The sequence below is a fragment of the Conger conger genome, chromosome 4 (assembly GCF_963514075.1).
Source record: "Conger conger chromosome 4, fConCon1.1, whole genome shotgun sequence".
NCBI lineage: Eukaryota > Metazoa > Chordata > Actinopteri > Anguilliformes > Congridae > Conger > Conger conger.
Window position 1 is genome coordinate 42,789,500 of NC_083763.1, and position 26,664 is coordinate 42,816,163.

General features: G+C 44.2%; 1 protein-coding gene across 3 annotated transcripts; it reads left to right on the plus strand.

Annotated features, from left to right (window-relative positions):
* Window positions 1-448: 448 nt before the first annotated feature.
* Window positions 449-25,039, plus strand: gng12b (guanine nucleotide binding protein (G protein), gamma 12b). 3 transcript variants are annotated; one of them, XM_061239501.1, is made up of 4 exons: window positions 449-627; window positions 20,917-20,949; window positions 21,058-21,156; window positions 22,086-25,039. In XM_061239501.1, exons 3-4 carry the CDS (start codon window positions 21,064-21,066, stop codon window positions 22,209-22,211), a joined length of 219 nt encoding a protein of 72 aa, XP_061095485.1. In that variant the 5' UTR covers window positions 449-627; window positions 20,917-20,949; window positions 21,058-21,063; the 3' UTR covers window positions 22,212-25,039. The 3 variants fall into 3 exon arrangements, with proteins under 3 accessions (XP_061095485.1, XP_061095486.1, XP_061095484.1); XM_061239502.1 differs by lacking the exon at window positions 20,917-20,949 and having other exon boundaries at window positions 21,014-21,156; XM_061239500.1 differs by lacking the exon at window positions 449-627 and having other exon boundaries at window positions 20,798-20,949.
* The last annotated feature ends 1,625 nt before the right edge of the window (window positions 25,040-26,664 follow it).

A 26,664-nucleotide genomic window follows, 5' to 3' on the forward strand; every position in this document is an offset into this window, starting at 1 on the left:
GTTTACACAGGTTTAATTGTTATCCAAATATATGTACGTCAGTGAATCATTGTGTGTCATGAGGCACTTTAAGGATATCCTTGCCGCCATGGTTTTTGGGAAAAGTACAGGACTCAATTAAACACATCTGTTGGCTAGAAATGTCCTCCACTGTAGGCAGTGCAAGACACTCTTTAATGAATGTTGTTTGATTTGCATATTAGAGTTTGTAATTTGTTTGAACAAAACTTTCTTTGTGAATAACTGTCGGTGTCAAGCTGACTTGCTGATAAGGCTCGTTAGAAGTAATGTTTGTGTTGGCCTGGCTCCATGTGGCCTTCCTGGAAAAACTAAATGTGTGTGTGCACATTTCGCGACAACTATGTGGGCCATCTGTTTTGTTTAAATAAGCTTTGACAGAGCTGGGCAAATTAGTACATTATTTGAATGAAACTTTTTAGTGGCGGGATCCTTTTACCCTCCCTCTTTTGCAGTGTAAGGAATGGGAAAAGGCGATCTGGCTATATATTGAGAAGTTGTCACATTATTGTCTCAGGGATGTGACACTCATCAGTCATGTATGTAACGTGCGGTGCGGGATTTTCTCAAAAACCATAAAAAAGGTGTCGAAATTTGAACTGCGCTAATGTAAGTACGGTACAGCTGCTTTTAAACCACTTGCTCAAGATGTTTCAAAGTGTCACTATGCTTCATGCAGAAGCCATTTCCTTCAGGAATGTCCACTGTGAGGGGAATTGTATTCTGAGGATCTTAAGAGGGGAAGTATTTTTGTTCGTTTACTGTAAAGCTTGCTGTGCTTCCAAGGAAAGAAGGTTGGGTTCATCCGCAATCCTGATTCCCTGAAGTTATGCAAATTCAGATGAATGTCCAGGAAGCAGTGAATTATCGTGAGCCCAGTAAATACTGCTTTTAGTATTGTTATGTTGTGCCATTTCTGTGTTATGCATATCCTTAAAAAATCTGCATAAACTAATTATCATTTAAATCCAATGGATGCCGACACAAAAGCACTCATTCTGTGGGTGTTTCAGAAATATACACTCACCGAGCACTTTATTAGGTATTTATTAGGCTTCTTTTTTTTACTTCTACTGCTGTAGCCTATGGACTTAAAGTAATGATATGTTGTGTGTTCAGAAATGCTCTTCTGCATACTACTGTTGTAATGTGTGGTTATTTACGTTACTGCTTTGACTAGTCTGGCCATTCTGCTCTGACGTCTCATTAACAAGGCGTTTCTGTCTGCAGAACTGCTGCTCACTGGTTTTTTTTTCTTTTCTTGTTTTCTTTTGCACCATTCTTTGCAAGCTCTGGAGACTATTGTACGTGACAATCCCAGGAGATCAGCAGTTTCTGAGATACTCAAACCACCCAGCTGAACCTCTTGACCATGTCTGCATGCTGTTATGCATTTAGTTGCTGCCACATGATTGGCTGGTGTACAGGTCTACCTAATAAAGTGGTCAGTGGTTATATATTGCATCTAACATTAATATGCTAAATTGCCAATACACTTTACAGTGTATTACTCTAAGATTATGAGGTTTGAATCTTAAACAATCTGCCCAGTGGTGAGCACATGTTGTGTGACATACAGCAGGCATTATACATGGCTGTAACAGGCTTTCAACAAATGCAGACATTTCACTTTAAACATTTTAATAAGTTTTTGTGATAAATAGTTTATAAATTCCCAACCTGCAGATAAGGTCTTTGAGACCCTAGCACACTGAGTGTATTGTAACTGGTGTTATATTTACCTGCATTTTTCTCTGTTGGAGATGAATAGCAGTAGTTAGCAGGAATTGAGAGCAGGGGATGGTACGAGACACAATGGCTGAGGGTTTCATAATGCTGCTGTTGCACATTTGAGCGTTGCCCGTGGCAACACTGGCATCTGGCGGACTTGGGGGAGCCCTCTATCGGAGTGCTGGCTTTTTGAATGGGGAGCATTCATTCTGGAAAGTTCCAGCTCAGCCTGCCCTTGCCAACGTGTTTGTTTTAAAAGGTGAACCCTGGACACGGGCTGTGCTGTAAAGCCACGTCCTGCTTACGCAAATCTGACATTATCTGCGGCGTGCGTGTTTGCTTTGGATCCTGTTGCTTTCCCGCTGTCATTTAATAGGGGCCTAGCCCCTCGAAGCCACGCCATAGAGGTCTTTAGAGCATGCCAGGCAGACCCACGTCCCCAGAACCCATTTGTCCACTGGTGAATGGTGTGGGGAGTGGTTTTTCATTTACAGAAATGATGGCAGCGCAAATTGATGAGACTGAAGTGCTCAGTTTTATTTGCATGCCACACCTTCAATGACTGAACTATAACAAAGAGTAATGCAAGAGAGGCCATGGCATATATAGCAACGGCCAATACAGTCACAGATAAAGGGTGTTGTTAGGCACAAGGTGTGTGTGTGTGGATGGGATGTTGGGGTCATGTAAGGGGGATGGGATGTTTGTGGACATTAACTTGGGAAGAAAAACATTTGGGAACTGTTGTGTGTGAAAATCCCAGGAGATCAGCAATTTCTGAGATACTCAAACCACCCTGTCTGGCACCAACAATCATTCTACGGTCAAAGTCTCTTCTGATATTTGGTCTGAACAACAGCTGAAACCCTTGACCACATCTGCGTGCTTTTATGAATTTAGTTGCCACGTGATTGGCTGATTAAATATTTGCATGAACAAGCTTGTGTACAGGTCTACCTGATAAAGTGCTCAGTGAGTGTAAAAAAATGAATAAATAAAAAGGGAAAAAACCTGGGCCCAATTTTCTGCAGAGCTGATGTCATCAGAAGGTGCATCACATTAATTTTCTATATATTTCCTTCAAGCTTTGTATCTAATATAGTTTGTATGCAAGTATCTAATGTTGCATTATGAACCTTAATAACAAGTGCCACAAACCTCTTGTAGAAAGGCTAAATGCTTACTAAAGACAAGAAATGCAGTTTTAACTGTCTCTGCAATGTCACTTCACCGGACAAACACCTGTCCAAATTTAGCACGTTAGCAGCAATACATCATAAGGACCGTTGTAAAGATGTAAAGAATTCTGCTGTGTAAACAGGGCCCTGGTAGCAATAGAAATTGACTTTGTAGCAGGTGCTATTTTTGTCACAAGGATGAAGTGGCCAGTCCAGATATTTTCTAATGAACTCAGTGTTAGGATATGTGTGTACATTCCAGGTAATGAGCTCACATTGCACCTCTCTGAATTCCTGACAGTCTGTCCTTCCTTCTGCCCCAAAACAAAATATCTTGGCAGCTCCCTCGCTCTGTTACATCCCTGAGCTGCTCAATATTCATAGGCAGTGCTCAGGAACATTCCAACAATCTTGCGAGTGGGAGGGGGTTTCCTGTTAGTGAGGTCAGTGGTGTGGCTGCAGAGCTACAGAGTGCCCCCCCCCCATCAAAGCTCTGGCCACAATACCGTCACCCTGTGAGGTGACTGCAGCAGGGCCTCCTTTCTCAGATCATAGTGGAGCAAGGATGTACAGGAATGCCTTATATGGAAATTCCACAAGCTTTTTGGTGATCTCATCCCCCCCTCCCCTACCCTGAGGATGATGCCATCATTAGGTCATCATCGCTGTACCTACCACTTTCTCTGGCTCATCTCTAAAACAGGAGCAATTCTTTTTCTCCCATAACTTGTTTTCAGATACAGTTGGGAAATCTTGTTATATTTACCTCCTGCTGTGTCAAATATTTGCAACGTGCTGCAAAAAAATCCATTGGGATGTGACTGGCAGTAATGCTCTGCAGTACTTATGCTACCCCTGAATGAGATCAAATCTGTGTAGCTAAGAACAGAGATACCATACGCAACACCTGCTGCCTATTTTCATCCTCATTCATGAAAGCTTCCTCATTTCTATATGCATGTAACGTTTTTGGTGTGGAGTTTGTGGTCCATCATATTTCAGTTACTCTTCCCTCAAACCTCTTGGACATATTAAAAGCAGATTCAAGCTGCGTTTTTACAATTCATGCCAATATTACGAGTGTAGAGTCACGTTCTAATAACCTTTCCGGCTGGCTCATCTGATAATTCAGCTACTAAACACAATTTATGCAACGGTTTGTGTGTATGCGTCTGCACTGTGCAGCCAACCATAACCCCATGCTCCCCATGGTCTGGTTTACAGTACGTGTCTGTCACGCATGGTTTAGGGTACATGGTGGTGCTGAAAGCACTGCTGTATAACAGTAAATAGGTAGTGGCACTGTTATGTGTGAAACGAGACACCTGGAATGTGTGGGGTTTAGAGCTGTGTCTTGTTTATGACAGATTGACCCAGTTTGTGCTAACGGGAGCGTTCCTGTTTCATTTCGGACCCAGTGCTCCACCTGGGTCAGACTGTCCCTGAAAATCAGATTTATTTCCAGCGTAGGTAGAATAGAAGGCCTGGAAGTCAGGGGAGGAAGGAGGCAGGAAGTCTCTCTCATTATCTTTTATCAGCGGATGAATCCGTCCTTTTTTTATGTGGCTAGGAGATGATATTCACTTACCGTTACTGTGAATGGAAATGGAAAATGTATATTTTTGCACAACATACTGCGTCAGAAATTGGCCTTGGCTTGGCTAAAAATAACTATTTCAGCTTGAGCATGAACCATTTGTGGGTAGATTGATTGAGGCCATCAGAGTGTGCTCAGTTTAATTAAATTTATTACATTTTTATTAAATAGTTTTATTAAAACTATCTTTTCACATTGTTCATCTTATGACTGCTGAAAATGAATATTTTAGGAGGTACATTAATCTGGGGACACATATTCCTCCATTTAACAGGGGAGCAGGGTAATCTAGTGTTGATCTAATCTAAGTTGGAGTCTGGGATGCTGTTACACTGGCCTCCTGGTGCCTGGCAGATAGTACTGTAGGTGATCTCATCACATGTTGCCATGACAAAGCGATCTGTGCCTTTTACAGCCAGGAATAATCATTAAAACCCAGCTAAAGTGTTTAGAATTACGTCATTTCATTGATGTTGGGTGGGTGGGTGAAGATTCTCTGCTGGATGTACAATACTGTTCAAAACACTGGGGTCACCTTGTCTTTTTCAGCTTTTTCTGATTTTATATTTTATTTTCTCTGTAACCCTTGGGCCCTTTATGACTTAAAACCAGTGAGCCAACGAATGTGTTCTATGCTGTATCAGCATAATTTACAGCTGAATCTAGTCTCACCCCTGCAATTCCCATAGAGACCCATTCAAATGCAAAGAGTTTTATTATTGCTTGTAGGACAACCTGAAAATAAGATGATCTTGATGGGTCATAGACCTTTAATAAAAGCTCTGAGTCTACGTGGGCTCTGAATTGTTCGATTTTATACAGAGAAAATAAAATATTTGATCAAAAAAAGACATGGTGACCCCAAACCTTTGAACGGTAGTATGCGTCTGTGGCAGGAATCGAGAACTTCACGACCCCATCTTCGCCATTTTCTCAGATGGAGTTGCATTATGAATTCTGGACCCCCCCCCCCAATCCAGACAGTCCAATCATGTTTCACGCACCCTATCCTTTGTGCCAGATCCCCCTCTGTGAGCACTCACTCTCACTTCTTCGACATGTGCAGCATGTAGCATTGTGGCTAAGGTACACCTGGAAGGTAGGTGGTTCACACTCTGGTGTAGCCACGATAACAAGGCTCTTAATCACATTGCTCCCCAGATGGTTGCCCACTGCTCCTAAGAAACTAGGATGGGTCAAATGAAACGAAAGTATGTCTTCTGCTTTCCCTTAGAGCATGCAGCGTGCTTAGAGCAGTGCGTGTCTCAGCGCACTAGGCGTGTCTGGTTAAGGGTGTGAGTTGTTTTGCTGTGGAGATTATGTGGAGATCTTCTAAATTTAGCTCAGGACATGCTGTTTTGCACCTGCAAGAGGCTTAATGACGATTGATTTTGCATTTGATGAAAAGGACGGACAGTTAATTAAAAATATTAGGTTCCACACCAGAGATTACTATTCGCAGGCCATGAGAGACTACCCTATTTGCTTGGGTACCAGAGAATTTCACAGACATTATTCCTGTTTGCACCTTTTTTATGTAAACTTTAACCCTTTGGGAGCGAGGGCATATACTGTACTGTATCTGTGTGTACATGTGTTTGTCTGCATACCGACAGAAAGAATCTACTACACGCATTCCTTACAGCTGCAGCTAATGCTTGAGTGTGTGTGCGTGTATGCATGTGTGTGTGTTTGCATCTGTGTGCGCGTGTGTGCGTGTATGTGTGTGCGCGTGTGTGTATGTTTGCACATGTGTGTGCATGTGTATACGTGTGTGTGTGTGTCTGTGTGTGTGTGTTTGCATATGCGTGTGCATGTGTTTGTGCGCATACTCACAGAAAGACTCATCTGCTACACACATTCCATACAGGTGCAGCCAATGCGATGTATCACTGATATATTCTTTGCCACAGTCCAAGCTCGTTATCTCTAATGCTTTATATCTTTTGTCTTCTTTCTGTCCCTCCTGCATTCCTTTTGAGTTGGGCCAGGTGAATTATGTGTGCTTGTGTACAGTTCTAAGCTACAGTTCAAAGAGAGCTTCATTTGTCATGAGTGAAGGTCCCGCCCAAATGGTCGAAACTCACACGGCAGGCTGTTATGTGATAGCGCGGGTGCCTGCATCAGAAATGCTATTTACTTCAATTGAAATCATCCGGTACCTTTGTGCTTCACACAGTCTCTTCACGTGTCTGTTGGTTTCACTCACTCTGCATCAAAAAATAAGGCAGCTGTCTCAAAGCTTTTTGTTTGATAAACAGGGATTATGTATTAATGCCTGGAGACATTCCATTGTTGTGAGTGTGTCAACAAGACCCTTTACTGAACATGTAGTAGATTTGTGATCTGTCACCCTGCTGCAATGGTGAGAATTTTGGTGAAGGGCTTGGTGCTTTTGCTATTGTTATAGTGTTATTAATGGATTACATGCAATTGTGGGAAATGTGCACTATATACTGTATTTTATGGCTGTGACATCCAGGCAGGACATAAATTCAGATTACTTAAAGGGATAGTTTATGCATAAGTTTATGCATATCTCTTATCTATTATGAAATTGACTGCTGTACCTACTCCCTTGCTGGAACGCACCGCTGATTGTCACAAGCTTTTTCAAAACAATTTGCATTTCTGGTGTGTTCTTTCTCTCAACCAAACATAAACTAAGGGCACTATACTGTGCAGCACGTGTACTAGTATGACGGAAAGCATAATTTACATTACATTACATGTTATTTGACTAACGCTTTTATCCAAAACGACTACAGTTGATTAGACTAAGCAGGAGACAATCCCCCCCTGGACCTGAATGTGGGGTTAGGGACCTTGCTCAAGGGCCCAACAGCTGTGCAGATCTTATCGTGGCTACACCGGAGATCGAACCACCGACCTTGCGGGTCCCAGTCATATACCTAAAACACTACACTTTAGGCTACCCCAAGCTGAAGAGCAGCCAGTGGATGACTGCGCCCCTTTTCACTGTAGTCTCAGTCATTGAACCAATTTTGGAATAATCTTGTTTATTTTGAGTTTATTTTGAATGAGTACCAATATGCTTTTATGTTTTACTGATTTATTTATGCAACCAGACTTGCCAAACCAGCTGCACATTAAGGCAGCAGTTTTTGTTTTTCTTCACTGAAGCTGAAAGTCACACATTAAGAGGCAGTAATGGCAGCATAAAACACTTTTATTTTTCCCCACAAATATAAACCGCTGTAAAGAATCTGGTCCTGGCATTCTTTCAACATAGCTGAGTGGCCATCCCTTTTTGACTCATTTCACATTCAGGTGCCTCAAACTGGCTGAGTAAGTGCCAAATAGGGGCATTACAGAGTACTAAACCGTTGCTTCTATTTTTATCATTGTTTGGGAGGGTATGTTTATTGGAAAAGCGGGAAAACTGTTTGGGAGGGTATGTTTATTGGAAAAGCGGGAAAAGGTTGACAGTGGCCAACTGTAACAGCCTTGGCAATATTATGATTGAGATGTGAACTTTAGACATGCTGTAATTGCATACCTAAGATAACGTGACTGAGTGTAGTTCCGCATCAACGGCACATACCATGAAAATGAGTGCGCTGATTATTATCCATGGGCTGGTACGACTTGAAAAATGTGCTTTGAGAAATGCAGGGTTGCAAGAAAAAAGCTTAAATATTTTAGCACTGTTGAGCATTTTATGAAGTTCAATGCAAGATAGTAATTTAAGTCAAAAGGCATTTAATTAATGTGCATACATGTAGGCTAGCCTGTAACGTGAAGGATGTCTGCTAAATTCATACAGGCTGTAAATCACCTCAAACTTCTTAGGGGGTGGGAGGAATAAACATGAATTGCCGTTTGTTATTACGAGACGTTGTGGGTTCGTCTGATTCCTCCAAAATTAGTTTGGTCTAAGCTGCTGTCTAGACGGAGACGCTAGCGGAGCAAGCATAACAACTCGCGCTCTAAGATTTGCAGGAAAGTCTCTAGGTCGTGCGTGTGGGAGGGGAGGGGCTCGCTTTTTGGCACCTTTGTTCCTCGCAGGAGCTGGACAAATTACCAGCTCAAACGTCTTTGGGTTAGTTCCAGCCGACCCGCCGTCTCTTCCCTGCATCAAGCGAGACGGTGGGAAAGTTTCAACCGCGATACTTGCAAATAAATATGTGATCGATGCTGCCTTCAAAATTGTCCAAATGAAGGCAACCTAAAATGTATCATTTTGCACACATTTCAAATGTATTTTTGCCGTTTGAGTCGCAGCTCGGCTGTAGCTGCAGGAATGCCGTCTCTGGGGAGGCCGCGACGCAGTCGGCTCATTTTCGCAACAGGAAGCCAAAACGTTGTCACGACCACCAAACCGACACTGTTTCTCAAATGCAAATCCCTGCCGAGAACAGCGCCGCTGGAAGTAAGTTGCATCAGGAGGCAGCAAAGCCAAGCTCTGGCAAATAGGGAATTACAACCGTTAGTCGTTCAGACTGCAGGCATGCCAAAAAATAAGTTCCCACCCACTTTTACTGACTTATGTTTTGAATAACCTACTTTATACCTGGAAAATATAGATTTGAATTTTTTTTAATGCAGTTTTGCTCCTTTATTGGCCTATCGTGTATTGTAAGCCTTAAATAACCATAATTTAAATAAAACCGCAAAGGGAAAGCATGTGGTGGTCTGTGAGAGTGACCAACTCTTGAGCCATCGACAAATCCCTGAATGGGCATGACCTCTGCATGGCACCTTCTTCCTGTGTGCATAAAGCAAAAAATAGGAAAGGAAGACATGCTTTTCAGATAAAACATTTTTAAAAAGCAAATTAAATGATAAAAGCATGTGTACATTGTTTGTTTTTGGTTTCTTTACTCTAGAATCTCTGAACACCTTGTTTCTTAACCTTACTGTATGAAAAGTGTTTCCCTCAGTCTTGGCACCGAGATTACACCCTTGTTTTGGTCCAGCAGGATTCTTAATTTATTACGTTTCGTTGCACTGCCAAAGTAATGCCTTGAATTTTAACATTTCCAAATATTCAGTTGACCATTTTAGTCAACATTACCATATTAGTGTTGATTAAAAATGCATGGAAGAGATGAGATTCATTTTCTCCCCACTTTTACTTTCATTCTTCTGCACTGTTGCAAGTTGTTCTAAAAATAGTCCCTCCATTCCCAAAGGCAAGGCAGTGTTTCAACTCAGAGATTTATGTTGTAGTTACTTAACCTAAATTTCATACATCCCATTGGCGTACTGATCTGCAGACCTGGGACAAATACATAATTGCTTTGGATTCAAATACTTTTCCATGCTTTACTGAGTTTTTCTGGTGCATTGATGGAAATACTCTCAGAGTGCAAACCTGGTCCCCTTTGTTGTCTCAGTTGCACCAGGCAAGATCAATCAGAGCAAAAAAACTATTTGAATCCAAAACAATTGCTTATTTGTCCCAGGTCTGCTGGTCTGCGATTGACATTCCGTCAAATGAATGCCGTCCTTGGTCAAAGAAAATGCGTAATTTTCCTCAAGGTTTATTTCCGTGTAGGAAAATGTAAAGAGATTTGTATTGCGTCGCATCTTCTGAAATGTTATGTACAGTACTGCATGCCCCAATAACCTGGTTAAAAAAGGAGAACAAGCAGGCATGCTATTACGCAGTGGGCTAATGAGCTTGCTTGGCATATGAGAGCTCTTCATTAAGGTGGTAAGGCAGAGGTCAGGTGGCCACTCGACTAAAACAGGCGGCTTAGGACGCACCGCATACTTCACTGCGTACTTCACTGTGCACTTCACAGCATACTTCAGGGCGGCTGAGGGGACGAGGAGTCCTCGCACCGGCAGAAACAGTCCGGGAGATTGTGCTGATAATCACCGATGCGGGGGGAGAATATCAGACCCGTCTTTGTCTCCCCCCATCCTGGCTCCCCAGACACGTTGGTGGACAAAATGGCCTCCTGCCCTTCTCAGTCAGGCCAGGTGAAAGGGAGCCTTCGATACCTTGTGCTTCTCTGGCGCCGTCATGCTTTCATTTCATTAAGATAAGAGGAAGAACCTGCTGGGGTTGATGAACAGGATGGGAGGCTGCTGGTATCTCAGCTGGAAGAAGGAGCGAGTCGAGAGCAGACCTGGGTCAAATACGTCATTGTTTTGGATTCAAATACGTTTCTATGCTTTACTGAGCTTGCCTTGTGTATTGAAACCTATGAAATACTGTCAAATGTGCAAAGTCCGCCTCCTGGTCCTCTTGGTTGGCTCAGTTGCACCAGGCGATTGATCAAGCACGTAAAAGTAATTGAATCCAAAACATTATCTATTTGAGGAAGGTCGGGTGGAGAGGCATGCCAACAGCAGCCCTTAATATAAGTAGAAAGCTGCAAGCTGCTGCTTCAGTTTAGCAGACGAACTGTGCCAGAGAGCGCACTCTGCACTGAATCGAAAGGTTGAACAGTGCCTCCAGGGTTTGCCCTGAAATCAGACAAGCCTCACTGTGTTCTTTGTTTTTGATATTTTTGACAGGCAGAGTGCTCTCAAATTAATTCCAAGTAATGCTTTTCATTCACGGTGGCTGCCTGCCTTTTAAATGTTACGACAGCAGTCGAGTGAAGTTAAAACTGCAACCACCAGCCACTGCCACAACATTCGCCTAACCTCACGCACACCTGGCCGCCCCGGAGCCAGTGTACGGTAGCTATTTGAACTCATCGTGCGGTGCTTCATGAGTTCTTTCCTCTATTAAAATTCGCTATGAAAAGCTTTTCTTTGTATCGCAGCCAGGATGAACACTGAATCTGAACTGCAGCTGGTGAGCATGATGGGAGATGCGTGCAAAGCGTTTTGCTCATCATTGTCAAAGTCAACAGACTTGCCTACAACAGGTTTCCATGCCTAACCCCCACCCCACCACCCCCCCCTTTGTTCCCCAGCTGGTGAATTCTTTTCACTGGTGTCACGTGGCCTTCCTGCCTGCCTGACAGGCTGAATACCGCTCTAACGTGCCGACCGGCTTCCTGCCTCACCACCTCCGGAGAAGCTGTGGCGGCTAAACGACCTGCGAAAGCATGCTTCTCGATGTCAGCCACGCGGGTTTGGATGGTTCGGCCGGTCCGGCAGGGCTGCGCGTTCTTGCTGTGATACAGATGTTGCACAGGGGAGTTGAAAGCATGCTTTCATCCCCAAAAATGTCTCACCGTCCCCCTCCGGCATGCTAGCCAGTCAGGCAGGGTGTGTGGGAAGCATTCCTCTCGCCCTTTCTGGGAACGGGAACGCGCTTGAGGCGAAGCCAAGGCCGCCGCCCCGGAACGGAACCACAAAGGGAAGTGCACGGCCGCGACGCCAAGCCGTGCGTTCGTCTGCTTGCTAGCATGCTCTGATGGTAGGGAGGTTTTGGGGGCGGGGGGGGGGAGGGGTTGGCTGCAGGGTGCTCGAACCTGCTTGTCCGCTTCCCCTCTTCTGCCCACCGGTGTTGCGCCATAGGCAGAGAATTAGACTGTGAGTCTCCATGCCGCGCCCTGTTGTAGCGCAATCGTCTCCGCACAACAAAGTGCCCCGATACGCCCAACCGGCTCCCCATCTTTCAGCAGCCGTTCACCTACCCGCAGTCAAGGAAGATTTATGGCTCACAACGCAATTACATGTTGCCTCTTAGTATTGAAAAAGACAAAACAAAGTCATTAACACATCCTTGGAATCGGGAGCAAAAATCTGTATCCTCTCATTAAATGCACGTTGTGCTGAGTAGTCACAAAGACAGGCATTTCCTCTCTGCAAATATAGAACTGAATGGCGCATAATTTATCAGCGGAAACTTTCCATATGTCCTGCTCTCAACCTGGTCATGCGACTGCTATTTATGGTGTGCTGATTGGGGAACTCTAATGTGGTGTGTTCTCATTTTACTGTATCAAAGTTAATAGGAGTCCACTGTCTTAAATGCATGCAGATGCACATTGCAGGTCATAGTACTTTCAGCCTTACTGTGTTGACCCGAGGATTCTGTTCACTGTGTGGATTCTGCACTGCTTTTCTGTGTGCTTGTGAAGTCTTGTTTGTTTGGCTGGCCTGCAGGTAGCATCCCGGCAACCGAAATGCTAATAAGACTGTGGTCAGGCATCCCACCTGTGCCAGAAAGATCCGGGAATATGGAAGAAAATAAGGGTCTAAAAGAGCTGTGACCCCCACCCCCCGGAAACATTTTTTGCAAGAGTGGGATGTCTGGGTGCACTTGAACTGCCATTTAAGTCTTCTACACTCAATTGTTGGTGCTGAAGCATTCACAATGCCCATTAAGGAACACTTGGTGTCACGATGCAGATGTGACATCTGACCCAGTGGTGTCCTCGGGTCTCCCAGCTCCGAGCCTTTTGTAGTAACTGGAGCTTGCAACATTTTTGGTCTGGCAAGTGGTGGGGGCATCCTGTTGCTAGGAGGCCAAGAGGTGGGGACTTCAGCCAACAGATCTGCCTGCGGCTCCATTGAGGCCTGCTGGTGACAAGGAGCCTGATAAGAGATTACTTAGTGAGGAGACATTACAGCTCTTCACTGTAGGTTTTCTCACAGTTGCTGAATGGTGCTCTCACTCTTGCTATCAGTAGTCTTCCCTTAGTAATTTGCAATGCCCTGGGCAGCATAACCAGTACAACTGTTTCAGAACCTACCATGCAATAAGTTAAGTTGCAATAAGTTAATCAGCCTTACCATGTCATATAAACACATTCATATCAATCAGCTCTGAAAAAGATAAGTCTGTTCTCTGCCTTTTGTCTTTAATTATGCTCCAAATCCTTGAATTAGACATTGGAAATCTTTCTTGGATTCTTAAGATTTTATGCAACCAATTGATATCATTCCAAAGTGTTGGTTTGCATGATGGCTATTTCTGTTCTAATGATTAGACTACAGTGGTTACTATGATGCTGAGTTACTATGTATTCTCGGTGCTACCGCATCTCACCTTGCTGTAGTAGAGTCCCAGTTGTATGGAGCTTTTCTTTTACTAGTACTTTGCTAAACAATCATCCTCCTGCTTATAGGGGTTTATGTAATGCTGTATTCAATTCCATTGTTTAGGGCAATGCATGGAATGTTTACACTGCTGTATAATTTTAAAGGCTTGTAACAGTACTAGAAGACCGAATGAATTTAATGGCAAATCAGTGAAGACTTCCTTTGCTGTGTTTCAATGCTGAAGGTGGTCCCATCAATGTTTGTGGTGGTCCTGGAAGAGGGATCCATCCTTTCTTAGCCCCTGTCGATACCAGCTAGGTGGTCCTGCCACAGCTTTCCTGCACAGCATGACAGAGCTATTTCTGGAGTGGCATGTTGGAGGCCAGGAACTCCAGATCAAAAGGATTATGGAAACGAGATGATCGGTTGTGCTTCTCCTGGAGCCGGAACGCCAACTGTCTTACCCTGCGACAGGGTGAACAGCCAGTCACTGCACACTGGCACTGCTGGGAAATATAATCAGTGCTGGCCAGACCTCTGTCAAATGCGTAATTTAAATACTTTTCTGTGCCTGATTGATCTTGCCTGGTGCAGTGGAGCCAACCAAGAGGACCAGAGCACAGGGTTTTCCCTTTTTGAGAGGATTTCATAGGTTCCTATACAACCAGACAAGCTCAATAAAGCGTAGAAAAATAATTTTGAATCCAAAACAATGATGTATTTGACCCCGGTCTGGTGTTCATGTCCTTCAGCTGCTCCAGTTATACCATGGGGCCACTTTGTGCCCAATCTCACACTGCATCTGGCGACAACCGTTCTCTAAACTGACATGATGAATTTGTGGATGGCAGGCAGTCAGAAGCGGCAGATGACTCTCCCACTCAATCCCCGTGCAGGGCTGATAGGCATTTCGTATTACGCAGCTCACAACAGCTCCTCCCTCCAGTTATGAGTTGGACTGCTGGTGAGCTGTGCAGGGAAGACAAAAGAAACCCCGAGGGGTTTATCATGTGGCTCCCTTGATAAAACAGTCCTATTGCGATGGATTACATTGTAGACAGACATTATTAGACAGTTCCGGTACGCAATAGATCAGTTATGAATTAAGTGCCATTTGACTTTTTTTTAACTGATGGGGAGAAATGTGAAAGTAATCGGAAGGAAGTTGTCTGAAAGTTGTAGGTCCTCTGACATGAAGACTGAATTGAGACGGTTGTTTGAGTAAGAGGCAGATGAAGTTATCTCTTGCCTTGCGTTATAGTTATGAGTTTCCTCTTTTCTCCTGAAGAAAGTCTTATTGGGGGGGGGGGGAGACTGGCCTGACACAAGACTTGTAAGCCATAGTCTCGAGTCAGTCTCAGCAAAAGCATCTTCAAAGGATGGGGTGACTCTGATCTTAGATCAAAGCTCTTGTTCAGCCACAAGCCCCATGGCCGGCCCCTCATCCTCTGACTCATCGCAGAGCTGGTTATGAGCTGCCCTCGCCATCTCCTTTTGGCCCGCTTCCTAGCACAAATCAGTGCGTAAGTCAAGTTCCCCAAAATTGCTATGCATGGGACACTATTGTGTCATTTCTGTCCTGGACTGTCACGCAATTACATCCTGGGCATCACGGTTGAAAGGGGAAGTGCTCAACCGTCACAAACCTCCAGGCTTTTCTGCAGCGGGTTACCTGTGCAATAGCTCAGTACCCAAGCTTAAATGCCGCCCACCTTGCTGTGCTGCATGTAATGTCCTGGTATAAAAAGCTTTGGCTGGCAGTCAGACCCCCCCCACTTTATCCGGTCCTACTGTCAGTGCCCACGCCCGCCCCATCACAACGAGCTCGAGCTGAACCACTCCACTTCCTGCCGAACCCTGTGGCCCTTGGGCTGCCGTCTGGCTCGCAAAACCGCTGCTTGTTGCCAAACCCGGCTGTCATCGCACGGAACTCCAGCAGCTCTCAATTCAACTCTGACGGGGCCTCTGCTCCTCCTAAAAACACACTCACACAGCAGCTCTCACTCGCGCGCACAGTTCCGGCAGCTTCTCGAAAAGGGAGCTTGTGAGAACGGTCCTCCCAGGCAGTCTGAAAGCTATCGCGTCCTGCAGGAGTTTCTCATGTTTCATATGGCCAGTCGCATCAAAACGACATGCAGAACTTCAGTATGCACTTCTTGTGTATCGCTTTGGGTAAAACAGTCCGCTAAATATGTGATGTAATGTAGAACTCACTGCAGAGAAGACTGTACTTGCTGACCTGCTTTCATTGCCTCTTCAAATTATAGTTTCTTTCTACATTTATATTTAGTTGTCTGCATAAAGTAGGAAAAGTCTACAGCCCTTGAGGAGCATATTTCTGATATTTCTTTGCGTAGGTAGAGCACAGGGTACGGGGATGCAGCAATGTCCTGTCCAAGCGCTAATTACCAATGTTTGTCCTTTCATATACTCCTTGACGAATGTCTGCTCCTTGGAAGTTCTTCAGCTCCTCTTCCTGTTCCTCTGCTATTTTTACACACCAACACATCTTCAATCATTTATGCTGCACCGGGCAGGGGAAGTGGGGCTTTAGGATCCTGCAGAAAAGAGGTGGGAGGGGCTGATTAAAGCTATGTGGGAGCTTTATGGGCTCCAGCGTGCTCTGCATCCTGTTGCGGCTTCCGTCCGTTTCCATTTCCACGCAGCTCACAGCTAGCCCCCGCCCCGGCCAGCCATCGTATTAGCCCCCAGGCCAGCAGATGGAAGAGTCAGCCTGAAACGGAGAGAACACTGTCGGAAGTTGTTGGGGTTGGATGGCTACGGGTCGTGGAGTTCTCTTTGGCTGCACCGGAGCTCCCAGCAGCTGGAGCTGTGCCCTCACAGAAATGGAATATATTACAATGCACAAATGTCAAGCTTAACAGTATAGTCAAGATATTGCAATACTTTGATTGTTTGGGAAAATTACTACTGCTGTTATGCCTTGTAGTTAAAAGAAAATACACTACTGTAAAATATTGTGAGCTGAGAATTAGAAGGTTCTATCTGCGTTCTGAGAGTTTTGAGAACTTCAAAGATTCGAAAGTGAATGGGTTTCAAGCAGATACGACTTAAACATTTAGCATTTTTTCATACTTTTAAGCAGTACGTTTGTGTAAGAAACATGTATTTAGTGCCTTATAAACAACGGATTTCATGACACTTAACTGATTTTGTCAAAAAATGTCAGTTAGGACCTTCTCAGCTCACGTTATATTTATTGTTGTTTAAAAACTATATAATGCATATAAACAGAATAATCAATTTTCATAAGGGAGTCTTTGCATTGTTCATCCGCTGTCCTCTGTGTGGTGTGCTTAATGAACCACTGAAAGGCGTGTGCTGGAGCCTGTGTTTAGAGCCTGCCGGAGAGCATGAACGCTCATTGGCAGGGGTGCTGTATGGGGTGGGGGGCAGTTGGGACAATTCCAATGGCCCTGACTGACAGGGGCCCTCTAAAAGTTGTGCTGTAATTAGGCAGGGATGGTGTGGCCTCAGGTGGTGGGGCCCAATGTGAGATCATTTCCTGGGTCCCAAAATCCGTGGCGGTGCCTCTGAATACTTTGCATAGCTGCTCCGCCCTCTGCAGCCTTACAGGAAAGAGCAGATTCTGAGTGATGAACTGTAAATGCCCTGCAGTAGGGCTGGGCGATATAGCCATTGCAGTATAACAATTTGTTTTTGTAAGCGCAATAACAACTATCTCCGGCATGCAGTGTTAGATTTCTGTCTTTTTTATTTGATCATACCTGATGCGGTAGCACACCTCCAATTTTCTGAGCCAAAGTGAACTGCTTTTCAGGGTTAAAAAATATCAATGTTGATATGACAGCAACAGGGCCATGCTTTTTCCATGTGGAAGATAAAAACATGACTACAAGGATAAAGAGCTAAAACGTAAGCAATGTGTTTTTCAAAACTAGTAGGCAAGTTAACAAAGTTAACCAAATAGATACAGGTGATGTTTTTTTTCTCCCTCAGAAGCATTTTGCTGAAGTTTGGAGACGTGTTACCATATCAAGTATGACTAAAGACAAAAAGAAGGAACAAAACCTACCACCACTGGCCAGAGGTAGTTCTTATTGTGCTAAAAACTCTTTTACCTATTGCCTTGCAACTGTAACCTGGCCATCCTGTTTTTGCAGCTAACTGGTTTGCATCTTGCAGTGTAACCTTTGTAGATCTGTTTGTGAAGTCTTATGCAGAGATTATTCACTGACTCATCCACGTATGTCTCCTGAAGAGTGTTTCTGATCTGTCCGACACGCGTTTGGGGATTTTTTTCATTTTGACAAGAATTATTTGGTCATCAGCTGTAAATGTCTTCCTTGGCTTACAAGTAGCTCAGCTAACAAATGTTACCCAAAATGTACCCAAAAGGCTTTTGCAGAGATGCAGAAGTGAACAGAGGATAACAGCCCCACCAGTGACAAGGACAAGGTTCCTGTGTGCGTGCCCATGTGTGTACATTCAAGCACAAAGGCGTCAGTCCTGACGATATCTCCCATTTATGGCCCCACGTGTAGCCTCATGTAACGGCACACTGTGTGTCCGATAGGAGATCATGTTAAGGGCGCAGCTAAGTTTCATAACTTAGAAGCAGCTCCTTCTCTGGTGCATGTTGGCCCTTTACATGCACATTGAAAAATAAAGAAAAATAACCTTCCTTCCTGGCACGTCGTATATCGGTGTCCTCTGAGGCTATCGTTACTGTGCGCCTGCAGAAGAACTGCAAGAGTAGCACCCTGTTTCATTGTCTATTACTCTGTCATAACCAATGCAACAACATATGCCCAGCCAATCAACCGCTTAACCGCTCATCTCTCTACAAAAAGTTCCAGCGGTGCTCAATATTGCACGCGTCAGGAGTTGACGATTAGATTAGGCATGTTTGGGTCTTAATTGTGGTGTTAATTGACGTGTGATGTGCCTCAGACCTGCTTTCAGTATGTGGTTCTTAGGCTATGTTTTCTTCTAATCCCATTGTGGGGGGGGGGGCATGAATGTTGTCATTGGTGCTATCGCCCCTGCTGAGTTGATGGAACTGGAAAGCCAGAGCAGAGATATGGGGCCGAGTTTCACCAAGACTAACACCCACGAGCCACATGCCGTTCTGCTGCATCCAGATGTGCGATAACATAATCGCAAGGAGGAATGCCAGGCATTTCATTTTCTTGCGCTGAAGAGGGTGACCATTGCGGACATTCGGACACTCCTCTCATTTCCCCTTATCGTCAGAGCATTTGCCACTCTGCCTCCCTCTCTTAAAAACGCGCATTCATGTGCGTCAGCTGCTTTAACCACATGGAAACGCAGAGAAGGAGCTGTGTGCCTAAAAACCGCAGGTGATTTTTAGTGGGTTTGTGGTCAACGTGTTTGGATGGACAAAGCAATGGTGTTTGTGAATGACTGGCCTGTGTTCAGTCTGTGGTAGTACTGTATGTTCAAACAGCAGCGCTAAACTAAGACAAACTCCTCCCCTGGACCGGAAACATTCAAAGCACTGACTCACAACTCATGAGTCCTGAGGATAAAGTTTCTCACACCCTTTTATTTATTTTATAAAAATATTTTGCATACTGTATGTGTGAGTGTGTGTTTGAGTGGGTCAGTGCCCTGCAGCTCGGCTCAGTCTGAGAAAGTATTCTCCCTTGAATGACCTTTGACTCTTGGCTTCCTCAAACAACATATATTTGACAGTAATTCCAAGCTTACAAATGACTGCTCAGCTGAAACTAGTGAGCAGTTGCCTGTCAAACTGGATTAGCCCAAATGTTGTGGCAGTAGGGTGTGAAATAGCTGTGTGCAGATATTCAGTGGCTATGTATAGTATGGAAATACATGGTTGTGGAACACTAGGTGTAGACATTGGTCAAGTATATCATTATTTTCAATTACATTTTCAAATACTTTCCTGTGCTTGATAGATCTTGCCTGTTGCAATCGAGCCAATCAATCATTTTTTGAGAGCATTTCATAGGTTTCAATAAACCAGACAAGCTCGGTAAAGTGTAGGGAAGTATTTAAATCCAAAATAATGACACATTTGACCCAGGTCTGGCTAGGGGCGCTCGAGTGTAGCCATTGAGAATACAAGAGAGCAAGTGAGTACCTGTCTCTTACAGAAACTTTCATCATCTCAGCTCAACTGGAAACATAATCATTAACCCCCCCTGCCCCCGCCCCTCCAAATGAATTCCCGGCTTCCTCACTGCAACTGATGCTGCAACAGTCTATTTCAGAAGGAGAGGGGCATCTGAGCACGGTGTGCGGAGAAAGTGTTTATCTTTACAGCCAGAGAGAGGAGCAGGATGAAGACACGCAGGAAGCACAGGAGTGGGGCTGTGTCTGGGCATGTTCCTTCTGTTCTGTAGATCATTGACAGGAAGAGGAAATGTGAGCACAGGCTAGCGAAGCGGAAACTAATAGTCTGTAGACTGCGGCCGAACGTCACGGTAGCGGCAGAGCACTGCCCCAAACTGTTTTCCCAGAAAAAGATCACAGGTGTCCGAAAAAGAAAAGTGGCAAAACAACATTTGATATAAAGCATCTTTGATGTAAAACTCTTTTGTCACTCCATTAATCCTTCCCAAGCTTGCAATCTAGACAAACATGTGTCTGACAAGCTGCACAAATTGCCCTTTTCCTGTCCAGAATGACTAGTTTTGTTTTTTTAATTCAATTCACTGCACCGGTTCACAAGCTAACTGAAAACATGTAGGTCCTGGTGCTGAACTTTGAAGCTTCCTGTCTGGCCACTGTCCGAAAGTGAGAGTTTGAATGTGTATGTGTGTGTGTGTGTGTGTGTGTGTGTGTGTTTGTCTGTGTGTGCACTCACGTTCACCTTCACGTAAGATGAGTTGGCCGATAACCAACAGATGTCACTTTCGGGAAAGTGCTCTTGAGGGGCGCTCTGTTTGGCCGCGCTTCAAAGCTAAGCCACTCCAGACGTCCCGCCATCCCGTTTAACCCTCCAGGAAAGGCTGAGCATGGCGTGACACATCGCTGCAGGAGGACTTTTGAAGTCTGACCCCTCCGTCTATCCAGCTGTCCGTCCCAGTGCTGGCCCTGCCGCTGGTCACAATACTCCTTTTTAAGGACGTCAGTGGGGGAAGTCGGGCAGCATCTCCCACCACGTTACTATTAAACTGGGGAAGGGGGGGTTGGCGGATTGGCAGGGGGTTTGGCAGATTGCCAACTTGCCTGAAGTAGGAACTTAATATAGGCTGACAAAATTATATCTCAGGCATTTATAGATACGGGTTGTTATGACATATTTTCTAAAGCTGTTCATAATGTGCGAGGATTGCTTTGGTGTCAAATTATGAGATTCCAATCTGCTTTGAAGATTGGTATTACTAGGTGCAGGCCTTGTTTAGTGAAAGGCAGCTTTGCAAAGTTTGGTAGGGGACTGCAATGTGTTGGGGTGAAATATGCATGCAAATATGATCATTATTTGTGTTTTATATCCAGGAGTGAGACGTTCATTTGAAAGAGCGGGATAAGGTAAGCGTTTTCATTCAATATGCATGACCTTGCAAGCTTTCGTCATTTCATGTCTCCATTTCAGGCCACGCGATAACGTAGCCGTTATCTGCCTCGGTTTGAACGCAGGCTAAGATGTCCTCCAAAATGGCGAGCTCAAACAGCATAGCGCAAGCAAGGAGGACCGTGCAGCAGCTGAGGATAGAGGCGAACATCGAGAGGATAAAGGTGACCGCATGTTTTGACAAACAGGAATATCTGAGCTCTTGGTCTCATTCCACGGGAGCAGCACCAACCAGGCTTCCACAACTTGGAATGTGCTGAAGTTCACGGAGTGGGCGTGGTGTGGCCTTCTGAGTGGAGGTTGCAGAGGCCCCATTGGCCGAAACTGTTCCAGGGGGCGGCGCCGCTTCCAAGAATGTGCTGATGTTAATGATGTGGGTGTGGGGTCAGGCCATCTGTCTGGAGGGCTGGCCAAAACTCTTTCGGGGTTGGTGCCTCTTCTTAGAACCCTGGGAACTTCCTAGAAATGGAAAGCCCAAGGGGCCCTGTTTCTCCCTCAAGGGAACACATTCGCTCACCTATAGTACACAGAACTGTATTTCCTAAAATCCTGATTTCCCAGGAACGTGCACATCTGCTCACAGTGTTTGAGTGTGTGTTTGCTTTTCACTGCGCATGTGTGCATATATGTGTGCGTGTGTGTACGTGCTTGTATGTGTGTGTATGTGCTCGCATATGCATGCATGTGTATATGGGTGTGCATGCATGCGTGTGCGTGTACGTGTACATGTAAATATGTGCCTGTGTATGTGCATGTGTGTGTGTGTGTGTGAGAGAGAGTGAGTGTGTATGTGGATGCGTGCATGCATGTGTGTATGAGTATGTGTGCGTGTGTGTGTGTACGTGCATGTACATGCATGCATGTGTGTAACTGTGCATGAAGGGTGTGTGTGCATGTGTGCGTGTGTGCATGTATGTGTGTATGTGTATGTGTGTGCATGTGTGAGTGTGTATGTGTGTATGTGTGTGTGTGTATGTGTGTATGTGTGTGTGTGTGTGTGTATATGTGTGTGTATGTGTGTCTGTGCTTGCGTTATGCATGTGTGTGAGAGAACATGTCACACAGCAGTAACCCCTTCACCTTTGCCTTTCAGGTATCCAAAGCTTCAGCAGACCTCATGCACTACTGTGGAGAACACGCCAAGTATGACCCCCTGCTCATGGGCATCCCAGCCTCAGAGAACCCCTTCAAGGACAAGAAGCCCTGCACTATATTATGATGGGTCGCCCGATTTTTTATGTTGTTTTTTATAGACCAATATCCAAATTATAACAATCATCCTCTCATTGCCTTATGGCCTTTTGACCCCCAAAACGAACCCCTACTAAAACTACAACCCCAAGTCACCCATACTGAATTGCAAGTATTGACTATTTTGCTTTTCCCATTATATTCAGTCAGGACAAAAGATAGATACTAAGAAGCACAAAGATGAACTTGCGGCAGTTTTCACCTCAGAAACAAATCACGTGGATAATTTGTGAATGAACGCTAATTTACGCTTGGAGTGTTTCACCATTTCTGATTGCTATCTGCTGTGGTCGAGGCCTGTTGTCTGAAAATAAAGAGTGGGGTCAGAATGGGAGTTCCCTGAGCAGTGTAATCTCTGTGAGCACAAAGAGTCAATTTTGTATACCACAAACTTTCTTCACTCTGTTTGGGCCCAATTCTGACACTATCTACTAGGTCCTGGAAAATAACTTGTTTGAGCTGAATGGTACTGATAAGTGGTATCAACCCAGCAGTAGATCTCGTGGTGTCACTATCTTTGAACCAACTGGCCTGCACTGATAATGACCCCTCCAACTGAAAGGAAGTTCCTACGGCTGTTCCTTTATGCCTTCTGCCCGCTGTTTCTTTGTGCAGGTCGATACTGAATCGCTCTTTTCTTTTTGCCTTAAGTGAAAGACATTTAGTCGTATTTTTATGAGCCTGTGTTTTTGCCTTGTGTTGTTCTTTCTCATTGTGTGACTTGATGAAAGATACTTTTTAAAATCTGATCCTAGCCTAAAGACCTGCGGGTACAGCTCATACCCGTATTAACCTTTAAAAATCTCAAATCAAAATGTTTATCAACACTGCATTTTCGCTACTGAAATGTGCAGATGTTGTGCTCAAGGATTTCTAGAGATGTTCTGTGTTTCCAAGAAATGATCCATGAGTGGTTTATTGTTTTGCATTCCTTTGCTTGAGATATTGTAATTGCAATTTGCGAACTGCTAATACAAAATATTTCTGATGCTTTGAAATCTCACAAGGAAAAAGGTGGGGGTATATTTACTGCAAAAAATCTGTTTACTGGTGTTTTAGTCTTGCAATGAGACTTAAAACTAATTGGCAACTCCTGGAATTAGTAAAAACTCTCACCTCATTGGCAATCTTTTTGTGTTATTCAGCTGAAAAGTAATATAAATTGGATTTTAAGATTTAAGTCTAAATATAAGACTAAAATGCTTAAGATTTACTTATCTTTTGGCTTCTGCGGTATTTTCATGGAAAGTGTCAAGTCAGGCTTTTGTAGTTGCATAATTCAGCAACTCTCATTTCTCAGTATTCACTGGAGCAGTGCCAGAAACCGTTGACTTATCATGAGCATACCTGATCCTTGGCTACTTCCTGTGCCGTGAGACATTGTTTTACAGCACTGATATTTGCTGTACACTTTTAAATGAACTTATATTTCAGAAAACAGACAGCATCATGATAAAGCACTATTCAAGTTGTAACTGCAAAAGAAAGCGGCCTGAGATTTGCCCAAAATGGCTACATTAGCGCTTGAATGACTCCTGTTTTATGATGTGCTTGAAAAACTATAACCCACGGTGTATGTCCTGTACCCTGCGTCTGCCTTAGAGATTGTGCCCTGTGACTAGCATAGATAACTCAATCCGTTTGTAAGAATGTAGTATGCAGCAAGTCATGGTACTACAAATCACTGTAATATATTGTAACCCTTTAAATGAATATGCCTTACAATAATATGAAGGATATTTCTATGTTTGTTGCTTTGTATTGATTGGTGTCAACTATGAAGTGTGTGAAAAGAGGCTCAAGCGTGCCATCACATCTATGGATTGTACCAGTAATAGAAATGATTAATCTGTCTGATTGTACATCACCCATGGTGCTCTGGACGCAATGCTCTCAGTGTTTTTTTCCTCTTGAGAGTTTTGCTATTCGATAAATGTGTATTTTTGACATGACCAGAGATCAGTGTTCCGTAGTGAATGTGATTAACGTGACAACTGTAGAGCATCTCCCATTATCGACATTCCATGTTTACAACGACTTTTCAATTTCCGTGGGAACAACGAGGTTCCCGGCAGGTGCATGTACCACAACATGCAGATTTTACCTGCTCACAAGTAAAGGTAAATGTAAAGGTAAATATTTTACCTGCTCACAAGTAAATTGAAGTGTGTCTGCCTCAACTTCGCTCTACTGTTAAGTAACACTGCCAAAGTGCTATGCTGTGAACAAGCTGGCACAACACAAGCAAATGCAACCCCTACCCCACTTTATAGAGAATACCAATGGTTCGTATTTCTGCCAACGCTATAGTTTAATATTAAATATCCCACAGTAGCTGCGCTAACTGCACAAAAGATGGCAGGATGTCTCAGTATTGAGCAATGTTACATTGCTGTACCTTTGCCCAACAAGAAACCCACTAAATTAAAAGTGTTCTTACCAGTATTTAATTCACAATGTATTTTACATTATCACAGTGGAGGCCTACTAACTACATTGTATGAGATTAGTATATTCTGTCTTCATCATTTCAGTTGCTTTTGTATTTGTAAATTAATTAACCTGAATAAATAGCTTATTTTTGCAGTTGTATCTTTTGTACCTTAAAAGGGGCATCTCTTAAATGTAAAATGCATTGTTTTTGCCAACCTGACTCATTCTTCAAATGGATTTACTTTTTTTAAATGCTCTGTTTGGGTTCCCCTGAAAATCCTGGTGCTCCATTTTGTTTCTGGTTCTGTAAATGTTGATGTTTGCCCACTACTTCATCATTAAATTGTAATTTTATTTGAACAATCTGTACGTTGGTCTTTTTTGCTCTTTGCCTTGCTGTAAAAGGCTATTATAAAGTATGTATAATGCATGCCTGTAATTCTCCTTATCTTTCTCCCCTTGTATTCTCTGACCTTAATCAGTCACAGCAATCTTGTCAGGAGATGCATCCGCTCTATGTGTTAATCGACTGTCAGGCTTCGCCCTTTCCCTGACCAGGGTTGCCACAGCTCTCTGGAGTGAGATAAGCATTCTGGCCATAGTCCACTCCGTTCTAAATTCCTCAGCTCTCGCTCCTCTCGTCTGTATAGGCTGAATTCCTCTCCCTCGGCCAAGCCGTGTATGGGGGGGCTTTACGGCTGGTTCCCGCCCCGCTGCTCGGCTCCTGGATTACCCCCCACCTCGGGGGACTTGGGGGACCCCCTGCCGGGCGGAAGCTTCTCTCTGCATTCCACGTCATCTCACCGCATACCGAGGGGGAATGCAGTATTGTCAGGCAACGGATCTCACCGAAGAAGCATCGACCCCTTTAGCTGTTCATGGGCATCGGTTTAGAACAGACTTTATACAAAGTGCTGTGCAATTAATGCTTTCCATTCAGCCATCCACACACACTCACACACCAACAGCAATGGGTTGCAATGCAATGCAGCTCATCAATAAAGGAATTGGGAGTCAGGTGACTTGCTTAGGGGCACTTCGACCCACTGCTGGATCATTACATTACATTACATTACGTTACATTAATGGCATTTGGCAGACGCTCTTATCCAGAGCGACATACAGTTGATTCGACTAAGCAGGAGACAATCCTCCCCTGGAGCAATGCGGGGTTAAAGGCCTTGCTCAAGGGCCCAACGGCTGTGTGGATCTTATTGTGGCTACACCGGGGATCAAACCACCGACCTTGTGGGTCCCAGACACGTACCTTAACCACTACGCTACTGGCTGGGATTGAACCGGCATGCTCGTACCAATGTTGCCCCAATTGCCGCAATAATCTCTACTGTGTGGGCCTCTCTGCGTGGAGTTTGCATGTTCTCACATGTTACATGTCAGCATGGGTTTCCTCCGGGTAAAGACATGCAGGTTAGGTGAATTAGAAAGTGCTCCCCAGTTGGTCCCCAGGCACTGCACTGAGGCTGCCCACTGCTCCGAAGTTTAGCCCACCCAAAGGTTGATTAGTTGATCAGATCAGTATCTGCTCTTAAATGATGTTGGTGTACTGTTGGTCTCTCTGCTACACTCATTCACATTGGGTCCTGATGCATGGCTTTTGTGTCGCAAATTAAAATATCTCTGTTATCGTCACTAATGGATCTTTGCTTAAGATGGAGAATGATTATTTTGTTATATTGCTTGTGCCTGTCACACCCCTACCCTTGTAAAATACCCACCACAGCATAACCACATGAAAATGTGCCTCCTTCCAGCAATCAGAGTTGCCACGTTACAGTGAAGTCCATTCAGCTGCCAGTAGCAAAGCATCAACTATTTGAGTTATGTTTTCTTAGGTCTCTTTCCTGTGAAGCCTTTATTACAGTGCATTCTGTAAGTATTTAGACATTGACACATTTTTCTCTGTTCTCCAGAAAACAAACAGTTGAAATAAATCACAAAACCCTTTTTACGCATAGTCAAATTAACGC

Coding starts and splice junctions, on each gene's coding strand:
- gng12b (XM_061239501.1), top strand. CDS start 21,064: ATGTCCTCCAAAATGGCGAGCTCAAACAGCATAGCGCAAGCAAGGAGG. Junction 21,157..22,085: donor CGAACATCGAGAGGATAAAG/GTGACCGCATGT, acceptor TTTGCCTTTCAG/GTATCCAAAGCTTCAGCAGA.